The 20,743-nt window shown below is 52.8% G+C and overlaps 1 protein-coding gene across 1 annotated transcript; it reads right to left on the bottom strand.

Annotated features, from left to right (window-relative positions):
* Positions 1 to 2,081: 2,081 nt before the first annotated feature.
* Positions 2,082 to 19,664, bottom strand: LOC137306781 (protein SET-like). The gene is made up of 7 exons (XM_067976159.1): positions 19,017 to 19,664; positions 13,884 to 13,961; positions 11,370 to 11,481; positions 7,343 to 7,503; positions 6,701 to 6,786; positions 4,955 to 5,061; positions 2,082 to 3,794 (listed from the first exon to the last, which is right to left on the bottom strand). Exons 1-7 carry the CDS (start codon positions 19,437 to 19,439, stop codon positions 3,682 to 3,684), a joined length of 1,080 nt encoding a protein of 359 aa, XP_067832260.1. The 5' UTR covers positions 19,440 to 19,664; the 3' UTR covers positions 2,082 to 3,681.
* Between the last annotated feature and the right edge of the window lie 1,079 nt (positions 19,665 to 20,743).

Raw genomic sequence — 20,743 nt, 5'->3', positions numbered from 1 at the left:
GGTACAGGTGAGATACAGAGTAAAGCTCCCTCTACACTGTCCCATCAAACACTCCCAGGGCAGGTACAGGGTTAGATACAGAGTAAAGCTCCCTCTACACTGTCCCATCAAACACTCCCAGGGCAGGTACAGCACAGGTTAGATACAGAGTAAAGCTCCCTCGACACTGTCCCATCAAACACTCCCAGGGCAGGTACAGGGTTAGATACAGAGTAAAGCTCCCTCTACACTGTCCCATCAAACACTCCCAGGGGCAGGTACAGGGTTAGATACAGAGTAAAGCTCCCTCTACACTGTCCCATCAAACACTCCCAGGGCAGGTAACAGCACAGGTTAGATACAGAGTAAAGCTCCCTCTTCACTGCCGCAAAAGCGTGACTACAGCCCAAACCCCAGGAGCACAGCCTGCATATTTCCATTTTCCCACAACAGCCACCTGGTGTTGCCTCTGAGCGAGCTGGCCGATTAATTAGTGTCGAATGAAGGGTAGTTTTGTAACGTGGACCTATACTCATTTGGAAGTGGGCTGGGAGCCCCCAAACCATCACTCTTACAGAGGAGGGGCTCACCATGAGTACGAGCTGGATTCAAACCCGTGGCCTGGGAGTTATGCAGCGATTTACAATGGATAATCTGCACGCCCTCCCCTGCCCACCACCTCTAGTTAAAATCACACAGCCCCCCCCCGTCCCAGTGACACACATTGCTCCCGGCAGCAACCAACGATCTCATGCACTGCTCACTGACTTTTCCATGTTTGCAGACGCACTATCCATCACACCCATCGGTCGGTATATACATGCAACGCTGTAGAAAAGAAAGCTGCAATGAACGAGCACGCACACGCACACTGAGAGCAGAAAGAATGACCCGACAGGACAAAACAGGCTAGTAAAATGCGAGCGAGGCGTGTATGGGAGCACCGGTGGGTTTTCTGCGTCACTTTGGAGCTGAAAGTTTCGAACTGTTAGCCAGTGCGGAACACGCACCTGATCGCAGCTGGAGATAAAGTGTAAAACACCGATTAGGAGCAGGAAGGAGTCACGAGGTCCGCCCCCGGCCCCCTTGCAGATTTCCACACGCCTGACGTCTCACGAGATCTGTGCAGAAATTCCGACAAGGTGAAAACCGCATTTTTTTTTCTCGGACAGTTAGCAAATCGGACCACGTCCCCAAACCCGGGCCCTCGCCTCGCGCGTGGTACTGTGAACCAGGGGAGAGGTCGGAGATCCAACCTCTGCCTCCCTGAGTGTATGGACGGTCTGCGCAGTGACCAGCTGGAGGAGGGGGGGGAGGGGGGATGAATAATCCCACTCTTGCTAAAACGTCCCAGACACGTTTAGTGTACGGGTTGAGTACAGGAGCAAGGATGTCTTACTGCAGTTATACAGGGCCTTGGTGAGACCACACCTGGAGTATTGTGTGCAGTTTTGGTCTCCTTATCCAAGAAAGGATATAATTGCCATGGAGGGAGGGCAGCGAAGATTCACCAGACTTATTCCTGGGATGGCAGGGACTGTCGTATGAGGAGAGATTGGGACGACTCGGCCTGTATTCACTCGAGTTTAGAAGAATGAGAGGGGATCTCATTGAAACGTATAAAATTCTGACAGGGCTTAGACGGACTGGATGCAGGGAGGATGTTCCCGATGGCTGGGGGGGGGTCCAGAACCAGGGCTCACAGTCTCAGGATACGGGGTCGGCCATTTAGGACTGAGATGAGGAGAAATTTCTTCACTCAGAGGATGGTGAACCTGTGGAATTCTCTACCACAGAAAAGCTGTGGAGGCCAAGTCACTGAATATATTTAAGAAGGAGCTGGATAGATTTCTAGATACAGAAGGCATCGAGGGGTATGGGAGGAGGAGCGGGAATCTGGTATTGAGATAGAGGATCAGCCATGGTCGTATTGAATGGCGGAGCAGGCTCGAGGGGCCGAATGGCCTACTCCTATTTTCTATGTTACCCAACTGAGGAAAGTGGAATGATTAAGCAAACCTGGAAAAAGAGTTTTGTTTTGCAACCACTAAGGATTACTACAGCAGATTCAAGTATTAGCGAGAGGAGAGAGAGAGGAGAGAGAGAGAGAAAGAAAGAAAGAGAGAGAGAGAAAGAGAGAAAGAAAGAAAGAAAGAGAGAAAGAAAGAAAAAGAGAGAGAGAGAACTTCAATATAACATGCAGTCAAAATTTGTGCACTGGGTGATTAGCCAAGCCGACTGCCCCCCTCCCTCTCTGGCCCAGGAACGACGCAGCCACTCGAAGGCCTCTAACCCCTCCACCGCCCCGACAACCCGGCTAAAATCAGCTGCCTCGCCCCATTAAATGTTCTCACCTAAGCAAGGGAAGGCAACAATCCCGTTTCAGGCACCCACTGTCCACATTAAGCAACCTCGGGCCAGGGTTAGCTGGTGTGAAGCTCCCTCTCCACTGCCCCCAAACAGTGCCCAGGACGGTTACAGCACAGGAATAAGCGAACCTACTGTACCGGGTGTGATATGTCCCCATTACCTCAACCCAACATCCTCGTGGCTCCTTCGAGCAAGAGCGAGAACAAATCTGTGCCGAGCTGCAGTCGGTTCCTGCGCACAGACAACTCACCCACACCAACAATGGGTTGAAAGCTCAGAGTCGGGGCTGAGGAGAGACTTTAAGTCCAGTCAGCCTGGGCTGGATTGGGACAATGGGCGCAGAGGGCAACAGTAAGAGCACAGTGACCGACATCGAAAGGAGTCTTCAGCGGAGGGAGGGGGTGGAGCAATCAGCACATCTTACACAACAGGAACTGGAACACAAAAGTAATTCTACTCTACTGTAAAACGCAGCAGTAAAAAAAAAATATAAACAAAGCTAACAAGTGCAGACTGTACTAAGCCCACGTCCCAGTCACAATACCATCTGTCGATATCAATGTGTAATTGGTGAACTATCCCTTTGTAGTGGGTTAATGTGAAAGTGTGGGAGTTTTTTTTTTAAAAATGGCTCGATACTCTTTCGTTTCCCCCCCCCCACCCCCCCCGGAAACGCTGACCCCGGCCGGGATAGAGTTCCCCACGCACCGCCCGCCCGCTGGCTGGCACCTACCGTGGGCATTCACGCGCGATCCCACAAAGTGAATGCTGGTGGGCTGACCAGTTGCGGGGAGGGAGGGGAGGGGGGTATCACAGCGGGCCGGACGCCGCCCAACGTCCCAGCAACCGGACGGCGACTAGGAGTGGGAACCCGAGCTGATTCTCTCACACCCCCCCCACAACCAAAAAAAAACTCCAGGGGGTCTCTGAGGACGATTATATCGCCCCATCCCCGCGCCCCCGACTGAGGTCTGCCAACTCAACACAGGCCAGGGGTCCGGTATAGGATTGCCTGGTCTGTGTGGATAAACCTGTCGACAGTGGAAAGAATCGTCTGAATCAGTAGGCTGAATGCTGGTCCCCCCACACACACACACACACACACACACTCAGGCCGACCTCTGAATTGCGACTGGGTCATTCTTTCTCTCTGGAGTATGAATCGTCCTCCACACGCTCACTCGCGCTCTCATACACACCAGCAAATGCACCCGTTTTTCAAATTTTTTTTTTGTTGTTTTTTTTTTGGAGGGGTTGAAGGGATGGGAGGTGGGCCGGGGGGGGGGGTGTGTGGAGGGAGAGAGCGAGAGCGAGAGGGAGAGGTGGGAGGGTTTATCCATCACCACCTTCCTTGGCTTCGTCATCCTCCCTTTCCACCTCGACCCCTTCCTCTTCCACTTCCTCCCCATCATCAATCTCTTCCACATCGTCATCTTCCTCTGACCCTGAAGGGAAAGAAAATTACAACCGCGTTAAAGCCAGTTTGATTTTGCCCACCCTTCGCCAGGGTAGTTCTCCAGTCTACTACCTAGCCCAGAGCGGTCATTCACAAGAGCGTCGACAGGGAGCGTCAGCAGACCGGATCGCCCGCCCTCGACCTCACCCGGCGGGAGACCAGGGCAGTAGCAGCCACGGTAGAACTGCCCGGCTTAAGGAGCCCAAGCGTCGAATCAAACTCCTGCTCCCGATCGCTAGCCAGTGTCCCTTGCGTGTGTGGGACATCAGGCGAGGGTGGGACAGGGCTCGCTGCTGATGGACACCGCTCCCCCACTGATGATAATAGGTTCGGTGTTTGACGGCCACGAGGCTGTGACAGTGCAGGGTGCCCAGCGCCCGTGTAACCTCACTCCACTTTTATTCCCAGCTTTCAGGGGGGTGCGGCAAAATCGCATTTTTGTTTCCAAACCATTGCACTGAGCGCGGACACTCGATATAAACACCCAACTGGGGATAAACAACCACCTGAATTTATCCAGCGCCTTTAACAGAGTAAAATGTTCCGAGGCGCTTCACAGGAGCGTAAATCAGATAAAATTCGACACCGAGCCACATAAGTAGATATTGGGACAGGTGAGCTTGGTCAAAGAGGGAGGTTTTAAGGAGCGTCTTAAAGGAGGAGAGAGAGAGGCGGAGAGGTTTAGGGAGGGAATTCCAGAGCTTAGGGCCGAGGCGGCGGAAGGCACGGCCGCCAATGGTGGAGCGATGGAAATCGGGGGGATGGACAAGAGGCCGGAATTGGAGGAGCGCAGAGATCTGGGAGGGTCGTAGGGGCTGGAGGAGGTTACAGAGATAGCGAGAGGAGGGGGCGAGGGCCAGGATGGAGAATTTTAAAATGGAGGGGTTCCCGGACCGGGAGCCGATGTAGGTCAGCGAGCACAGTGGGGGGTGATGGGTGAACGGGACTCGGTGCGAGTTAGGATACGGGGGGGGGGGGGGGGGGGGGAGCAGAGTTTTGGATGAGCTGAAGTTTACGGAGGGTGGGAGGCCGGCCGGGAGAGCATTGGGATAGTCGGGAGTCTGGGGGTTAACGAAAGGCACGGAACGAGGGTGAACTTCCCAAACTTTTTGCTGAGGCAATCAGAGTGGGGCCACAGGATCAACTGACCATCATCCTCGTCATCATCATCGTCGTTGTCCATGATTTCCTGCACATCATCGTCATCCTCGTCTTCGTCAACGATCACCACGGAATCGTCTCCGTTCTCTTCGTCGCTGCGGGGCGAGAAATCACGGTCAGAATTGGCAGCGGCACGTCTCCCCCCCCACTACGGCTTTCCTCCAGTCCAGGACCGACGACGGTCGGACACTGAAAGATTGTTAACGGGGCTCGGCCCCCCCCCCAATAGCTCAGCTGGTGTTCGCAGCGGGCACCGGGTCACGTTACACCCCCCGGTCGGGGCGGCCTCTGCTGACGCAAGCTCAGCGGCCCGCCCGGGTTCCCTTTGGTAAACAGGCAGACACCGTAACCAGGAGCAGGAAAATGAAGCTCCAGCTCCGCGGGGGTGGGTTTTAAATCGTAGAAAACGAAGCAGCGAATGACCCCGCTTATGGGTCCCGGCAGAGGAACAGCAGGTTGTGAAACCGTCACGGACTGGGTTACTTTCAGCCAGCTCCGATTTGTCGACCGAGTCATTTCTCAAGAGTTTTATTTCAAGCTCGCCCAACCTGAGGTATACAGACGACAAGGCCCCAGACCCCCCCCACCCCCCCCCTGGTCTGTGCTGATCCCAGCCGGGACAGCAAGCCAGGTGCTGCAAACAGCCTCAAGTATCATAGAACAGGAAGGGCTGGGGTGGGAGAGAGAGAGAGAGAGAGAGAGCGCGAGATTGCCGCTCCTGATCACTGTCCAGTGTGAGGGGGGGGGGGAGGGAGGGAACCCTCGAGCAAGAACAGCATCGGACCTGCGGACCGATATCCAATGCTGAGCAGGCTCACGCACGAAGGCTGACCGGGGTACAGGAGGGCTGCGGGACCTGTACCCCAGCGCAAAACCAGGAGGGGATGAAAGAGGAAGAACAGCGGCAGGAGGAGGGGGATTTTGTTTCGAGCAGGGTAAAGTCACCTCCGGCAAGTCCGCAACGCAACACTTTTGTTTCAGAATACGGCAACTTTTAAGGCACTCGCAGCATTTCCATTAAAGGCCACGTATCACTGCAAACATAGAATTTACAGCACAGAAACAGGCCATTCGGCCCAACAGGTCTATCCCGGTGTTTATGCTCCACTCGAGCCTCCTCCCTCCCTACTCCATCTCACCCTATCACCCTATCCTTCTATTCCTTTCTCCCTCATGTGTTTATCCAGCTTCCCCTTAAATCCATCTCTGTTATTCCCCTCGACCACTCCCTGTGGGAGTGAGTTCCACATTCTCACCACTCTCTGGGTAAAGAAGTTTCTCCTGAATTCCCTATTGGATTTATTACTGACTGTCTTATATTTATGGCCCCGAGTTCTGGTCTCCCCCACAAGTGGAAACATCTTCTCTATGCCGACCCTATCGAACCCCCTTCATAATTTTAAAGACCTCGATCAGGTCACCCCTCAGCCTTCGCTTTTCGAGAGAAAAGAGCCCCAGCCTGTTCAGCCTTTCCTGATGGGTCGAACCTCTCAGTTCCGGTGTCATCCTTGGAAATCTTTTTTTGCACCTTCTCCGGTGCCTCTATATCCCTTTTTGTAACACGGAAGTTGCTTCATTTTTAAACTGAAAACGAGCAGGGCTGACGTGGTATCAGCTTCTCGACCTGCAAGCTGCTGAGGACGGTGGACTGGGCCAGTGAACCGGGTGTCCCCGGGTGTGTGCGAGGACATTTGCTATCGCAGACAGAGAGAGCACAGAATCGTTTCCCCTCACCTGTCATCCAGGCCGTTTTCACCACTCTCGCTCTCTGCGATCAGGAAGTACTGCAGTGGGTTCGGCCACATATCGTCCTTCAGAACCTAAAGGACGCAAGACAAGAAGCAGAGGGGGGGCATTACCGGAGTGAATCGCTCTGGGGGGGGGGTCAAAGCATCATTCCGCACACACGGCCTGCAGCCCCAGTAACACATCGTCCCCCCCATCGAAAGGGAAGGATTGCACAATCCCTGGGGTTTGGCACCGACTCCCGCTGGGGCACGGGTCAAGCCCAGGCGGGCGGCTCGCCCAACGCCTCGCTGCGGCGCGACTGTTTGCCGTCACCGTCTGGGGCGGGAGGGGGTCACAGCTGAAGTCGGATCCTGTCCCCGACGCCAGCACAGCCGCGATCAGGAGCAGCGAGCTGGACTGCTTTCTCCCCATCCCCGCACCGCTCACGCCCCCCCCCCACCGGCCGAGTATAATTCCCCCAACCCTGCCACAACCACCCACCCAAACAACGCAAGGCCCGCCTGGGCTGTAGGTCCCGGTGCACACTGGGCTGTGCGTCTACACACCGAGGAATTTAGGGCAGGTAAGGTTATTATATCTAAAAGGCGGCGTGATCTCTGGTTACAAAGCTGAGCGATGCCAATGTACCTCGGCAATTTCATCGGTAGTGGGATTCCGATGCTCCGTGAACCAGGAGAAGAAGCTGCGATGGCCTCGTTTCCTGCCCTTCTCATCCACCCCCTTGCTCAGTGCCGTCAAATCCATCCCCTTCTTCCATTTGATGGGAGTCGACTGGGACACAGGTTTTCCTGCAACAAAAGAACACGGAGATATCACACCCGGGGAAGGTACAGAGTAAAGCTCCCTCTACACTGTCCCATCAAACACTCCCAGGGTCAGGTACAGGGTTAGATACAGAGTAAAGCTCCCTCTACACTGTCCCATCAAACACTCCCAGGGCAGGTACAGGGTTAGATACAGAGTAAAGCTCCCTCTACACTGTCCCATCAAACACTCCCAGGGTCAGGTACAGGGTTAGATACAGAGTAAAGCTCCCTCTACACTGTCCCATCAAACACTCCCAGGGTCAGGTACAGGGTTAGATACAGAGTAAAGCTCCCTCTACACTGTCCCATCAAACACTCCCAGGGCAGGTACAGGGTTAGATACAGAGTAAAGCTCCCTCTACACTGTCCCATCAAACACTCCCAGGGCAGGTACAGGGTTAGATACAGAGTAAAGCTCCCTCTACACTGTCCCATCAAACACTCCCAGGGGCAGGTACAGGGTTAGATACAGAGTAAAGCTCCTTCTACACTGTCCCATCAAACACTCCCAGGGCAGGTACAGGGTTAGGTACAGAGTAAAGCTCCCTCTACACTGTCCCATCAAACACTCCCAGGGCAGGTACAGGGTTAGATACAGAGTAAAGCTCCCTCTACACTGTCCCATCAAACACTCCCAGGGCAGGTACAGGGTTAGATACAGAGTAAAGCTCCCTCTACACTGTCCCATCAAACACTCCCAGGGTCAGGTACAGGGTTGGATACAGAGTAAAGCTCCCTCCCCATTGCCCAACATTCAAAAATGACGGACAGCAAAAGACCATCCAGCCTGACCCAGAAGAGTGCCTCTACCAGACCAGTGTAATAATTATCCATTTCCCACATCAGTCACCCTGCAGCCTCTCTGACTGAGTGTGTCAGTTTTGTGCTGTAGCCCTCCGCTGATTCGGAACTGGACTGAGATCATTTGCATTTTAAAAGCAGTCTGTCTTTTTCCTACCTCTCCTCGACCCCCGCTCGCTGTTAATTAAGGGCAGGCCGTTGCCATACTAAAAATCACGAATTTGACTGCTGACCGCCTGTCTGAGGGGAAACTAACTGCTCTCTCCACTTCCTCATAAATGCCTGCAGATTTTTTTTTTGTATCAAATCAATCTCCTCTCCCGAAGGCACTGGAACCTGGCTCGGCCCTGTCCCAGAGATCCTTCTTTAGGTGTGAGCTTCAACAGCGAGCAGTGGTGGGGCACTGGACTGTCCTCACCCGAAATCCAAACTCAAACCGGCAGGAATCGCTGGATGACGGGGAGCAGGAAAGCCGGCCGATTCCCTCCACCCCTCGGAATCAACCCACTGACTACTGGTGCGAATGGCTCCAGTGGCAGTCTCTTCATTCACCGGGGGGGCGGGGGTTAGGAGGGGGCCCTCCTGGGGGTTATTAATAAGCGACCGTTCGACGCCAAGGGTCAAACTTCAGCCCCACTCACCCTCAACACTTTACACAACTCAACCCATTCAGGGGCAGCGACACACAGCCGCAGTGCAGATTTAATCAGAACACAGGTTTAATCAGTAGCCTGTCAGTGCCCATAGTATTTAACCCGATCTATCTTTCTATATTAAAAGCTCGGCTGTCCACCGTTTCCACATCACTCTTAGTTAAAGGCAAGTTCATAGTTCCCACGACTGGTCCCCAGCTCTGACTTTCATTTTTTCCAAGAGCTACGACAGACCCTGGAGAAACTGAGAACTAGTCCAACTGCGCTGAAACATCTGGCGGAGGGGATAAACCAGAGTGTGGACTAACCGCACACCTGTCTCGGATGAAGGGACCGAATGTATGGTTGTTGAATTTGCTGATGGCACAAAGGTAGGTAGGAAAGTAAGTTGTGAAGAGGACATAAGGAGCCCGCAAAGGGATATAGATAGGTTAAGTGAGTGGGCAAAAATTTGGCAGATGGAGTATAATGTGGGAAAATGTGAACTTGTCCACTTTGGCAGGAGGAATGAAAAAGCAGTATATTATTTGGGGGATAGAATATAAAAACAGGGAGGTATTGCTGCAGTTATATAAGGTATTGGTGAGACCGCACCTGGAATACTGCAGACAGTTTTGGTCTCCATACTTAAGAAAAGACATACTTGCTCTCGAGGCAGTACAAAGAAGGTTCACTCGGTTAATCCCGGGGATGAGGGGGCGGACATATGAGGAGAGGTTGAGTAGATTGGGACTCTACTCATTGGAGTTCAGAAGAATGAGAGGCGATCTTATTGAAACATATAAGATTGTGAAGGGGCTTGATCGGGTGGATGCGGTAAGGATGTTCCCAAGGATGGGTGAAACTAGAACTAGGGGGCATAATCTTAGAATAAGGGGCTGCTCTTTCAAAACTGAGATGAGGAGAAACTTCTTCACTCAGAGGGTAGTGGGTCTGTGGAATTTGCTGCCTCAGGAAGCTACATCATTAAATAAATTTAAAGCAGAAATAGAGAGTTTCCTAGAAGTAAAGGGAATTAGGGGTTACGGGGAGCGGGCAGGAAATTGGACATGAATTTAGATTTGAGGTTAGGATCAGATCAGCCATGATCTTATTGAATGGCGGAGCAGGCTCGAGGGGCCGATTGGCTTACTCCTGCTCCTATTTCTTATGCACTTATTATGTTCTTATTTAAATGGAGAGAGATTGCAGAACTCTGAGGTACAGAGGGATCTGGGTCTCCTAGTACATGAATCAAAGAGTTAGTATGCAGGTACAGCAAGTGATTAGGAAGGCAAATGGAATGTTGTCATTTATTGCAAGGGGAATGGAATACAAAAGTAGAGATGTTTTGCTACAGTTGTACAGGGCATTGGTGAGACCACATCTAGAACACTGTGTGCAGTTTTCATCTCCTTATTTAAGAAAGGACATAATTGCTTTAGAGGTGGTTCAGAGAAGGTTCCCTCAACTGATTCCTGGGATGAGGGGGTTATCTTATGAGGAAAGGTTGGACAAGTTGGGCCTGTATACATTGGAGTTTAGAAGAATGAGAGGTGATCTTATTGAAACATATAAAATCCTGAGGGGACTAGAAGGGGTAGATGCTGAGGGGATGTTTCCCCTTGTGGGAGAGACTAGAACTCGGGGCCACAGTTTAAAAATAAAGGGTCTCCCATTTAAGATGGAGATGAGGAGAATTTTTTACTCTCAGAGGGTCGTGAGTCTGTGGAACTCCCTTCCCCAGAGAGCGGTGGAGGCAGGGTCATTGAATATTTTTAAGGCTGAGTTAGACAGATTCCTGATTTACAAGGGAGTCAAAGGTTATAGTAGGTAGACGGAAAGTAGGGTTGAGGTCACAATCAGATCAGCCATGATCTTATCAAATGGCAGAGCAGGCTCGAGGGGCCGAATGGCCTGCTCCTGGCTCTTCACTCGTGTGTATGTATGTTTGTTTGTTTTGTATTGGCCGTGGAAGGAGTGCAGCACAGGTTAGCCAGAATGTTACCAGGGCTCCAAGGGTTAAATTGTGAGGAGAGATTCCACAAACTAGCCTTGTAGCCACTGGATCACTGAAGGTTAAGGGGGTGATTTGTTTTGAGGTTTTTAGGGCTTTGAGAGGAATTGATAGGGTAGACAGAGAGAAACTTTTTCCGCTGGTGAGGGAGTGTGGGACAAGCGGACATAAGCTTGAAATCAGAGCCAAGGCCATTCATCACACAGAGGGCGGTGGAAGTCTCTCCCACAAAGAGCAGTAGACGCCAGCTCAATTAATCGTTTTAAATCGGAGGGCGGTGGATTTTTGCCAGCCGAGGGTATTGAGCCAAGGCGGGCAGACGGAGTTAGGATGCACATCAGCCACGATCTTACTGAACGGCCTACTCCTGTTCTTGAGCTTCCAAACTCCCCTCTCACCTCCAGTTCCCAGGTGAAATTCTTTGATAATGAGGCTGTTCTCGAAGTAGGGGTTTTCGCTGAAGTTAAATTTGATTCTGTACCCCGACTTGATGTCTTCAAATTCTTCGACCTGCGGGTTTGAAGAAAAAAACAGCCGGGCGGCATTATCCCACGTGGGCAAACCTTCAGCTGGGGAGAGGGGCTACGTAGAGGATTAAACTGTCCTACGTATGACTACTGTGCTGGGTGGATGCTGCGGGGAGGGGCCAGTGGAACGAGGGGGGGCAACTCTGCAACGGGGAGAATCATTCTCTTCGATAAGCGTTCACCATCGTTCGGCCACAGCGACCAAAACTACCACTGGATCGCTGCTCTGCGCCGAGTTAGTTGATCACAACCACAGCAGCTTGTAGGAGCACAACTGCTGGCCCCAGGGTCAGTAATTTACAGCAGAGGTTGGGGGGGGGGGGGAAAAGAGACTGTGCAGTGAGAACGAGGATGCACATCTCCTCCATAGGTTTCTTCGAACGGATAACCTCACCGCCTGCTGTGGTACTGAGCCACACGGACTGGAAGCTTTCAGCTGTGGTCGTGGGCTTGCGCCAGGGCGGAGAGGGTGAGGGTCCCGGCTACAGAGTGCCATTGGGTGCCCCCACAGTCAGGCAACCCCACCCCGCCAGATCACCCACTGACAGGGAGAAGTAGGCAGGCAGGCAAGAGATAGCTGAGTAAGTCTGAGCAAATTGAATTCAAGGCGCACAGCCCATTGCCTTGAGAGAAAACAGAATAAAAACAGAACAGTGGCATACACTGACTGAAAATTACAGGCAGTATGTGTAGTGGCATTAATAGTTAACAATCAATCACCAACAGGCGTTCAATTTAAAGAGCAGCCAAGTGCAGTGTCGTATGGCCCGCACGCTGCGTGAATACAGGAGCCGCAGTGACCGCCCTCCCCTCAAACCACCCGGTGGGCTTGACATTCGGTGGGCCGGTTACTGCCAATCACCATCTGAGGATTTCTATGGTAGCAAGTATTCAAGGACTGCAGTGATGGGAGAGGGGTGAGAGACTGCTCCTTACCAAACTCGGATTGTCACTCAGACATTAAAGTACAGATTCTCTCTCTTTCCCCAATCCCAGACCACCCTACACACTTGCTCCAAAATCTGAAGAATAAATAGGGAAAGATTAAGGACTCGGCACTAGCTGGTGCACCAAGAGGCTAACTTTCACCTCGGGATCTGGTTTCAAATGGAGCTTTACTCTGTATCTAACCCGTGCTGTACCTGCCCTGGGAGTGTTTGATGGGACAGTGTAGAGGGAGCTTTACTCTGTATCTAACCCTGTACCTGCCCTGGGAGTGTTTGATGGGACAGTGTAGAGGGAGCTTTACTCTGTATCTAACCCTGTACCTGCTCTGGGAGTGTTTGATGGGACAGTGTAGAGGGAGCTTTACTCTGTATCTAACCTTGTACCTGCCCTGGGAGTGTTTGATGGGACAGTGTAGAGGGAGCTTTACTCTGTACCTAACCCTGTACCTGCCCTGGGAGTGTTTGATGGGACAGTGTAGAAGGAGCTTTACTCTGTATCTAACCCTGTACCTGCCCTGGGAGTGTTTGACGGGACAGTGTCGAGGGAGCTTTACTCTGTATCTAATCCTGTACCTGCCCCGGGAGTGTTTGACGGGACAGTGTAGAGGGAGCTTTACTCTGTATCTAACCCTGTACCTGCCCTGGGAGTGTTTGATGGGACAGTGTAGAGGGAGCTTTACTCTGTATCTAACCCTGTACCTGCCCTGGGAGTGTTTGACGGGACAGTGTCGAGGGAGCTTTACTCTGTATCTAATCCTGTACCTGCCCCGGGAGTGTTTGACGGGACAGTGTAGAGGGAGCTTTACTCTGTATCTAACCCTGTACCTGCCCTGGGAGTGTTTGACGGGACAGTGTCGAGGGAGCTTTACTCTGTATCTAACCCTGTACCTGCCCTGGGAGTGTTTGACGGGACAGTGTCGAGGGAGCTTTACTCTGTATCTAACCCTGTACCTGCCCTGGGAGTGTTTGACGGGACAGTGTAGAGGGAGCTTTACTCTGTATCTAACCCTGTACCTGCCCTGGGAGTGTTTGACGGGACAGTGTAGAGGGAGCTTTACTCTGTATCTAACCCTGTACCTGCCCTGGGAGTGTTTGACGGGACAGTGTAGAGGGAGCTTTACTCTGTATCTAACCCTGTACCTGCCCTGGGAGTGTTTGATGGGACAGTGTAGAGGGAGCTTTACTCTGTATCTAACCCTGTACCTGCCCTGGGAGTGTTTGCTGGGACAGTGTCGAGGGAGCTTTACTCTGTATCTAACCCGTACTGGGTGCCCCAGCAGTGACATCCCTCACCACAAAGGAATAAAGGCGGCCACAAGTTCTGCAAAGAGAGAGAAAAAGTGAAACCCACAAAGTGACTGTGTGATTAAATACTTCTGCATAGAGTTCCCACCTTGTTCTATAGACAAAGATTACACAGTTCATCAAAGGTCCTTACCTCTAACCTCATCATATAATTAAATGCTTCTTCATCACTCTCATCAATGAGAGCAGATAGCTGTGGGTGGTTCAGGAACTGGCAGAGTGCGAGTCAAGGAATTAAGTTCACAATGCGGAAGAGTTCATTCAATCAGTGGCTCCACCCCGAGTTAGCTGACCAGAGCTGGGCTGGCACACTGTGGGGGGGGGGGCTACAATTGTCCTCAGCACCCCCCCCCCTCCCCGAGGGATGGAGAGGTTAGCCAGGGTTCCCATCACTACCCTCTGACCACCGCTGGAAAGTGCATGCGCGTCGGGGAGTGCGGACGCCAGCCGAGGTGGGCGGTATCGGGTTTGCCCGCGACGCAGGCACCCGCACCCGCCGTCTGTAACACGAAGAACCGCGATGCTCAGGGCAGCACGGAGGGCAGTGGACTTGCTGCAGTGAAACCTCACCGAGGGGACATCCCCCGAAACACCCATCATAACAACGTATCCCACCACAACTTCCAGTCACACTGCTCCTCGGGTAACAAGGGCCACCCCGCAGTTTGTAACAAGTGGAAAAGTCAGGTAACAAGAACGGGGAAAAGGCAAGGTCAAAGGAGCGGTTTAAAAAAGGAAGCTTTTGAAGGCAAGCAGAGTAATTGAGGTTTCGGACGAGAGATCCAGGCAGCAATGGTTCGAATGGCAGCCTGTGATCGTGAGGGAGAGGCAGTAGTCTGGAGGTCAGAGGATTGAATGGGACAGAAGAAACAAACAGGCTACAGGATTGCCCAGAATACTCAGTCCGCACACCCACTCCCAACAAGAATAATTCAGACGAATCCTCTCCACACTATAAACACGCAGGCACGGCCACGTCTCGGGGTGCTTTCTGCACACGCTCAGTAATGATGTGAAACTGCTCCACTTATAAAAAGGGTCAATTTTACAGAAAGGGACAGTTTCCACTTCCCTTCTGGAACCAAAAAAAACTTCAAACATCATTCGCACGCGATTAACCTTTGAGGTGCAACCGACAAGGCCACGGACCGGGAGCTGGAAAGTGGGATTAGGCTGGACAGCTCTTTTCCGGCTGGCACGGGCACGACGGGCCTGCTTCTGTGCCGGAAATTTCTACGATCTTTGCTGACTGCGTAAGAATGCAAATTACACAAGTCTGCATTTAAATTGTACCGGGGATGAAGTTTACGTTTATGAAGAGGGAAAGAAGACATTGTTGGGCGTAAATTGAATTTTACACGTTAAAATTCCATGGAATTTACAGCACAGGAAACAGGCCATTCGGCCCATCTGGTCTATCCCGGTGTTTATGCTCCACTCGAGCCTCCTCCCTCCCTACTCCATCTCACCCTATCACCATATCCTTCTATTCCTTTCTCCCTCATGTGTTTATCCAGCTTCCCCTTAAATCCATCTCTGTTATTCCCCTCAACCACTCCCTGTGGGAGTGAGTTCCACATTCTCACCACTCTCTGGGTAAAGAAGTTTCTCCTGAATTCCCGATTGGATTTATTACTGACTGTCTTATATTTATGGCCCCGAGTTCTGGTCTCCCCCACAAGTGGAAACATCTTCTCTACGTCTACCCTATCAAACCCCTTCATAATCTTAAAGACCTCGATCAGTCTTCTCTTTTCTAGAGAGAAGAGCCCCAGCCTGTTCAGTCTTTTCTGATTGTTACGCAAATACCTTTTTTTTTGGAATTGTATAAAAACAAAACATTTACAGCAAGCTACGTCTAGATTGTGGATTTAAAAATCGCAAATCCTGGAAATATGAAAACAAATTGCTGGATACAAACATCAGATCTATTAGTATCTGAAAACGTCCACCACCAGATCTGAAAGGTTAAGCTGGCTTTTCTATTTTCAGCTGCCAATGGACTTGTGCTTTTTCAGCATTTTCTGTTTCATTACAATGTAGAAAATACAGACAATCCACTTGCTAAAAAGTGTTTGCGGATTTCTTTTAGGATGGAATTTAAATGCAAAAATGGGCATGCAAGCATATCTAATAAATACTTATATACACGCATATACTTATTTACATATATACAAAGCTAACCTCGCCGGGCGTCAGCTGTAACTCTGTGGGTCTCACTCTCGCCTCCGAGTCAGGAGGTCGTGGGTTCGAGCGCCCACTCCAGAGACTCGAGTCCCATAATCCAAGCCGACACTCCCAGTCCCAGTACTGAGGGAGCGCCGCACTGTCGGAGGGTCGGTACCGAGGGAGCGCCGCACTGTCGGAGGGTCGGTACCGAGGGAGCGCCGCACTGTCGGAGGGTCGGTACCGAGGGAGCGCCGCACTGTCGGAGGGTCGGTACTGAGGGAGCGCCGCACTGTCGGTACTGAGGGAGCGCTGCACTGTCGGAGTGTCGGTACTGAGGGAGCGCCGCACTGTCGGAACTGAGGGAGTGCCGCACTGTCGGAGGGTCGGAACTGAGGGAGCGCCGCACTGTCGGAGGGTCGGTACTGAGGGAGCGCCGCACTGTCGGAGGGTCGGTACTGAGGGAGCGCCGCACTGTCGGAGGGTCGGTACTGAGGGAGCGCCGCACTGTCGGAGGGTCGGTACTGAGGGCGCGCCGCACTGTCGGAGGGTCGGTACTGAGGGCGCGCCGCACTGTCGGAGGGTCGGTACTGAGGGAGCGCCGCACTGTCGGAGGGTCGGTACTGAGGGAGCGCCGCACTGTCGGAGGGTCGGTACTGAGGGAGCGCCGCACTGTCGGAGGGTCGGTACTGAGGGAGCGCCGCACTGTCGGAGGGTCGGTACTGAGGGAGCGCCGCACTGTCGGAGGGTCGGTACTGAGGGAGCGCCGCACTGTCGGAGGGGCTGTCTTTCGGATGAGACGTTAAACCGAGGCCCCGTCTGCCCCTCTCAGGTGCATGTTCAAGATCCCACGGCCACTATTGGAAGAAAGCTGGAGGAGTTCTCCCCGGGGTCCTGGGGCCAATATTTACCATCACCTAAAAACAGATTATCTGCTCATTTATCACACGGCTGTTTGTGGGATCTTGCTGTGCACAAATTGATGCTGAGTTTCCTACATTACAACAGTGACCACACTTCAAAAAGTACTTCATTGGGTGTAAAGTGCTTTGGGAACCCCTGAGGTGGTGAAAGGCCCTTCAATCTTTAACCAAAGTTTGTACATCACTGGGTCTGTATTTTTTTTTTGCAAACTAAACGCAACGAATTTTCCTTTGCAAAAACTTATTTTTGCAGGACAAGTGCATTTTTATTTGCAAACTGCAAAGTAAATGCGATGATTTTACTTGCGCAAGTGCAAACTAAACAGCGATTTTGTTTTTCCTTTGGCAAACTTACTTTTTGGCGCAAGTGCATTTTTCTGGCGAAATGCAAACTAAACGCAGTGCCACTGCGTTCGGTGCAAGGTACAAACTAAATGCAGTGCCAGTGTGTTCGGTGCAAGGTACAAACTAAATGCAGTGCCAGTGCGTTCGATGCTAAAAGTGCAAACTAAACACAGTGCCAGTGCATTCGATGCTAAAAGTGCAAACCAAACGCAGTGCCAGTGCGTTCGATGCTAAAAGTGCAAACCAAACGCAGTGCCAGTGCAATCGATGCTAAAAGTGCAAACCAAACGCAGTGCCAGTGCAATCGGTGCTAAAAATGCAAATCAAATGCAGTGCCAGTGCAATCGGTGCGAAAAGTGCAAACCAAACGCAGTGCCAGTGCAATCGGTGCGAAAAGTGCAAACCAAACGCAGTGCCAGTGCGTTCGATGCTAAAAGTGCAAACCAAACGCAGTGTCAGTGCGTTCGGTGCTAAAAGTGCAAACCCAGTGCAATCGGTGCTAAAAGTGCAAACCAAACGCAGTGCCAGTGCAATCGGTGCTAAAAGTGCAAACCAAACGCAGTGCCAGTGCGTTCGGTGCTAAAAGTGCAAACCCAGTGCAATTGGTGCTAAAAGTGCAAACCAAACGCAGTGCCAGTGCGTTCGGTGCTAAAAGTGCAAACCCAGTGCAATCGGTGCTAAAAGTGCAAACCAAACGCAGTGCCAGTGCAATCGGTGCTAAAAATGCAAATCAAACGCAGTGCCAGTGCAATCGGTGCTAAAAATGCAAATCAAACGCAGTGCCAGTGCAATCGGTGCTAAAAGTGCAAACCAAACGCAGTGCCAGTGCAATCGATGCTAAAAGTGCAAACCAAACGCAGTGCCAGTGCAATCGGTGCTAAAAGTGCAAACCAAATGCAGTGCCAGTGCAATCGATGCTAAAAGTGCAAACCCAGTGCAATCGGTGCTAAAAGTGCAAACCAAACGCAGTGCCAGTGCAATCGGTGCTAAAAGTGCAAACCAAACGCAGTGCCAGTGCGTTCGGTGCTAAAAGTGCAAACCCAGTGCAATTGGTGCTAAAAGTGCAAACCAAACGCAGTGCCAGTGCGTTCGGTGCTAAAAGTGCAAACCCAGTGCAATCGGTGCTAAAAGTGCAAACCAAACGCAGTGCCAGTGCAATCGGTGCTAAAAATGCAAATCAAACGCAGTGCCAGTGCAATCGATGCTAAAAGTGCAAACCCAGTGCAATCGGTGCTAAAAGTGCAAACCAAACGCAGTGCCAGTGCAATCGGTGCTAAAAGTGCAAACCAAACGCAGTGCCAGTGCGTTCGGTGCTAAAAGTGCAAACCCAGTGCAATCGGTGCTAAAAGTGCAAACCAAACGCAGTGCCAGTGCGTTCGGTGCTAAAAGTGCAAACCAAACGCAGTGCCAGTGCAATCGGTGCTAAAAGTGCAAACCAAACGCAGTGCCAGTGCAATCGATGCTAAAAGTGCAAACCCAGTGCAATCGGTGCTAAAAGTGCAAACCAAACGCAGTGCCAGTGCAATCGGTGCTAAAAGTGCAAACCAAACGCAGTGCCAGTGCGTTCGGTGCTAAAAGTGCAAACCCAGTGCAATCGGTGCTAAAAGTGCAAACCAAACGCAAAGATGTTGTTGTTTTTTTTTCTCCTTGGCCAAAACTTTCCTTTTTTTTTTCCCTCAATCCCCGCAAGTGCACTTTGCGGGGAGTGGGGGAATTTTGGTGGTTTTTTTTTTTGGGGGGTTTAAAATTTGCAAACGTGTGCATTGCCGTGCAAAGAGCAAAAACACACACAGATATATATATAAATATATATAAATATATATAAAGGATACGGCGGTGACCCAGAAGCCGGGGATGTTCTCGATCAGCCGGTTCCTCCGCTCGAAGTGCGGCCTCCTCAGCTCGCTGTATTTCTTCTCCACCCGCAGGATCTCCTCGCTGGCGCGCTCGTTGAGCGACTCGAGCTCGTGCTGACACGCGTCGACCGCCTCGAGCGCGCGCTGCGTCTCCTCGGAGACCAGAGGCTCGCGGGCGGCGGCGGAGGCGGGAGGAGGCGGAGGCGGCCCGGCCGCAAATCCAGGCCCAGGCCCAGGCCCGTGTCCGTGTCCGGGCCCATCGACGGAGGACGACGACGACGACGACGACTCTCCTTCTTCTTCTCCTTGAAGCGATTCCTTGGCCTTCTTCTGCGGCTTATCCCCGGACTCAGGTACTTCCAACCGCGGCAACTTCGCCTCAGGAGCCCCGCAGCTCATTTTAAAAAATTTTTTTTTTTTATATAAAGTTTTTTTTTCCCCCCTCCCCGTGTCGTGTAAACAGAGAGGGGAAAAAACTGTGAGGTAAATTGGGGAGGGAGGAGGAGGAAAAGGTTGGGGGGGGGAAGAAACTTGAAAGTTTTACCTCAGTGAACTTCCCGCCTCTTTTTTTTTAGTCCGAAAAAAAGGAAAACAAAATAACTTCACCTCATTTCCCCCCCCCCTCGCCCGCCAGTCAGTAACGGCGGCTCCGGTTGGCTCTGCGCCCCGCCGCCAATCCCGCGCCGCCTCTCATTTTCCCTCCCCCCGGCTCGACTGTCACGGCGGCTCCGGGTGGCCGGCTGCGCCGCCTCCCCGCCAATCCCGCGTCGCCTCTCATTTTTTTCCCCCCACCCTCCCAACTCGGCTGTAACGGCGGCTACGGTTGGCCGGCCGACACCAATCCCGCGCCGCCGCCTCGTTTTTACTCCTCCCCCCCGACTCGACTGTAACGGCGGCTCCGGTTGGCCGGCTGGGGCTCCCCCTCCTCCAATCCCGCGTCGCCTCTCATTTTTCCTCCTCCCCTTTCCCCCCGACTCGACTGTAACGGCGGCTCCGGTTGGCCGGCTGGGGCTCCCCCTCCTCCTCCTCCCCGCCGCCAATCCCGCGTCGCCTCTCATTTTTCCTCCTCCCCTCCCCAACTCGCCTGTAACGGCGGCTCCGGTTGGCTCTCCCCGACGCCAATCCCGCGCCGCCTCTCATTTGAGGCGTCCCCACTCCCCAACTCGCCTGTAACGGCGGCTCCGGTTGGCTCTCCCCGACGCCAATCCCGCGCCGCCTCTCATTTGAGGCGTCCCCACTCCCCAACTCGACTGTAACGGCGGCTCCGGTTGACCGGATGGGCCACCCCCCCCGCCAATCCCGTGCCGCCTCTCATTTGGGGCGCCCACCTCCCCGGGGTTGACCGGGCTCTTTGATACCGCCGCTCTGATTGGCCGAAGGTTTCCCCGCCGGAAGCCAATCGTCTCTCCCCCCCCCCCCCCGCCGCGCGACTTTGTTGTTTTTTCCGTCCCTCCACTTCCGGTTTCCTAAAATGGGGGAATTCGAGTTTTTTTGGGGGGAGTAGTTTCGCTGCTCCGATTATTAGGGAGGGAGAAAGGGAGGGGGAGGGGGGGGAGGGGGGGGGGAGAGGGAGGGGGGGGGGAGGGGGGGGGAGGGGAGGGGGGGGGGAGGGGGGGGGAGGGGGGGGGGAGGGGGGGAGGGGGGGGGGGGGAGGGGGGGGAGGGGGGGGGGGAGGGGGGGGGGGGGGGGGGAGGGGGGGGGGG

The sequence above is a fragment of the Heptranchias perlo genome, chromosome 45 (assembly GCF_035084215.1).
Source record: "Heptranchias perlo isolate sHepPer1 chromosome 45, sHepPer1.hap1, whole genome shotgun sequence".
In the NCBI taxonomy this organism is placed as follows: Eukaryota; Metazoa; Chordata; class Chondrichthyes; order Hexanchiformes; family Hexanchidae; genus Heptranchias; species Heptranchias perlo.
Note: the sequence above shows the minus strand (reverse complement) of the source record. Positions and strands in the feature narration are given on the sequence as shown.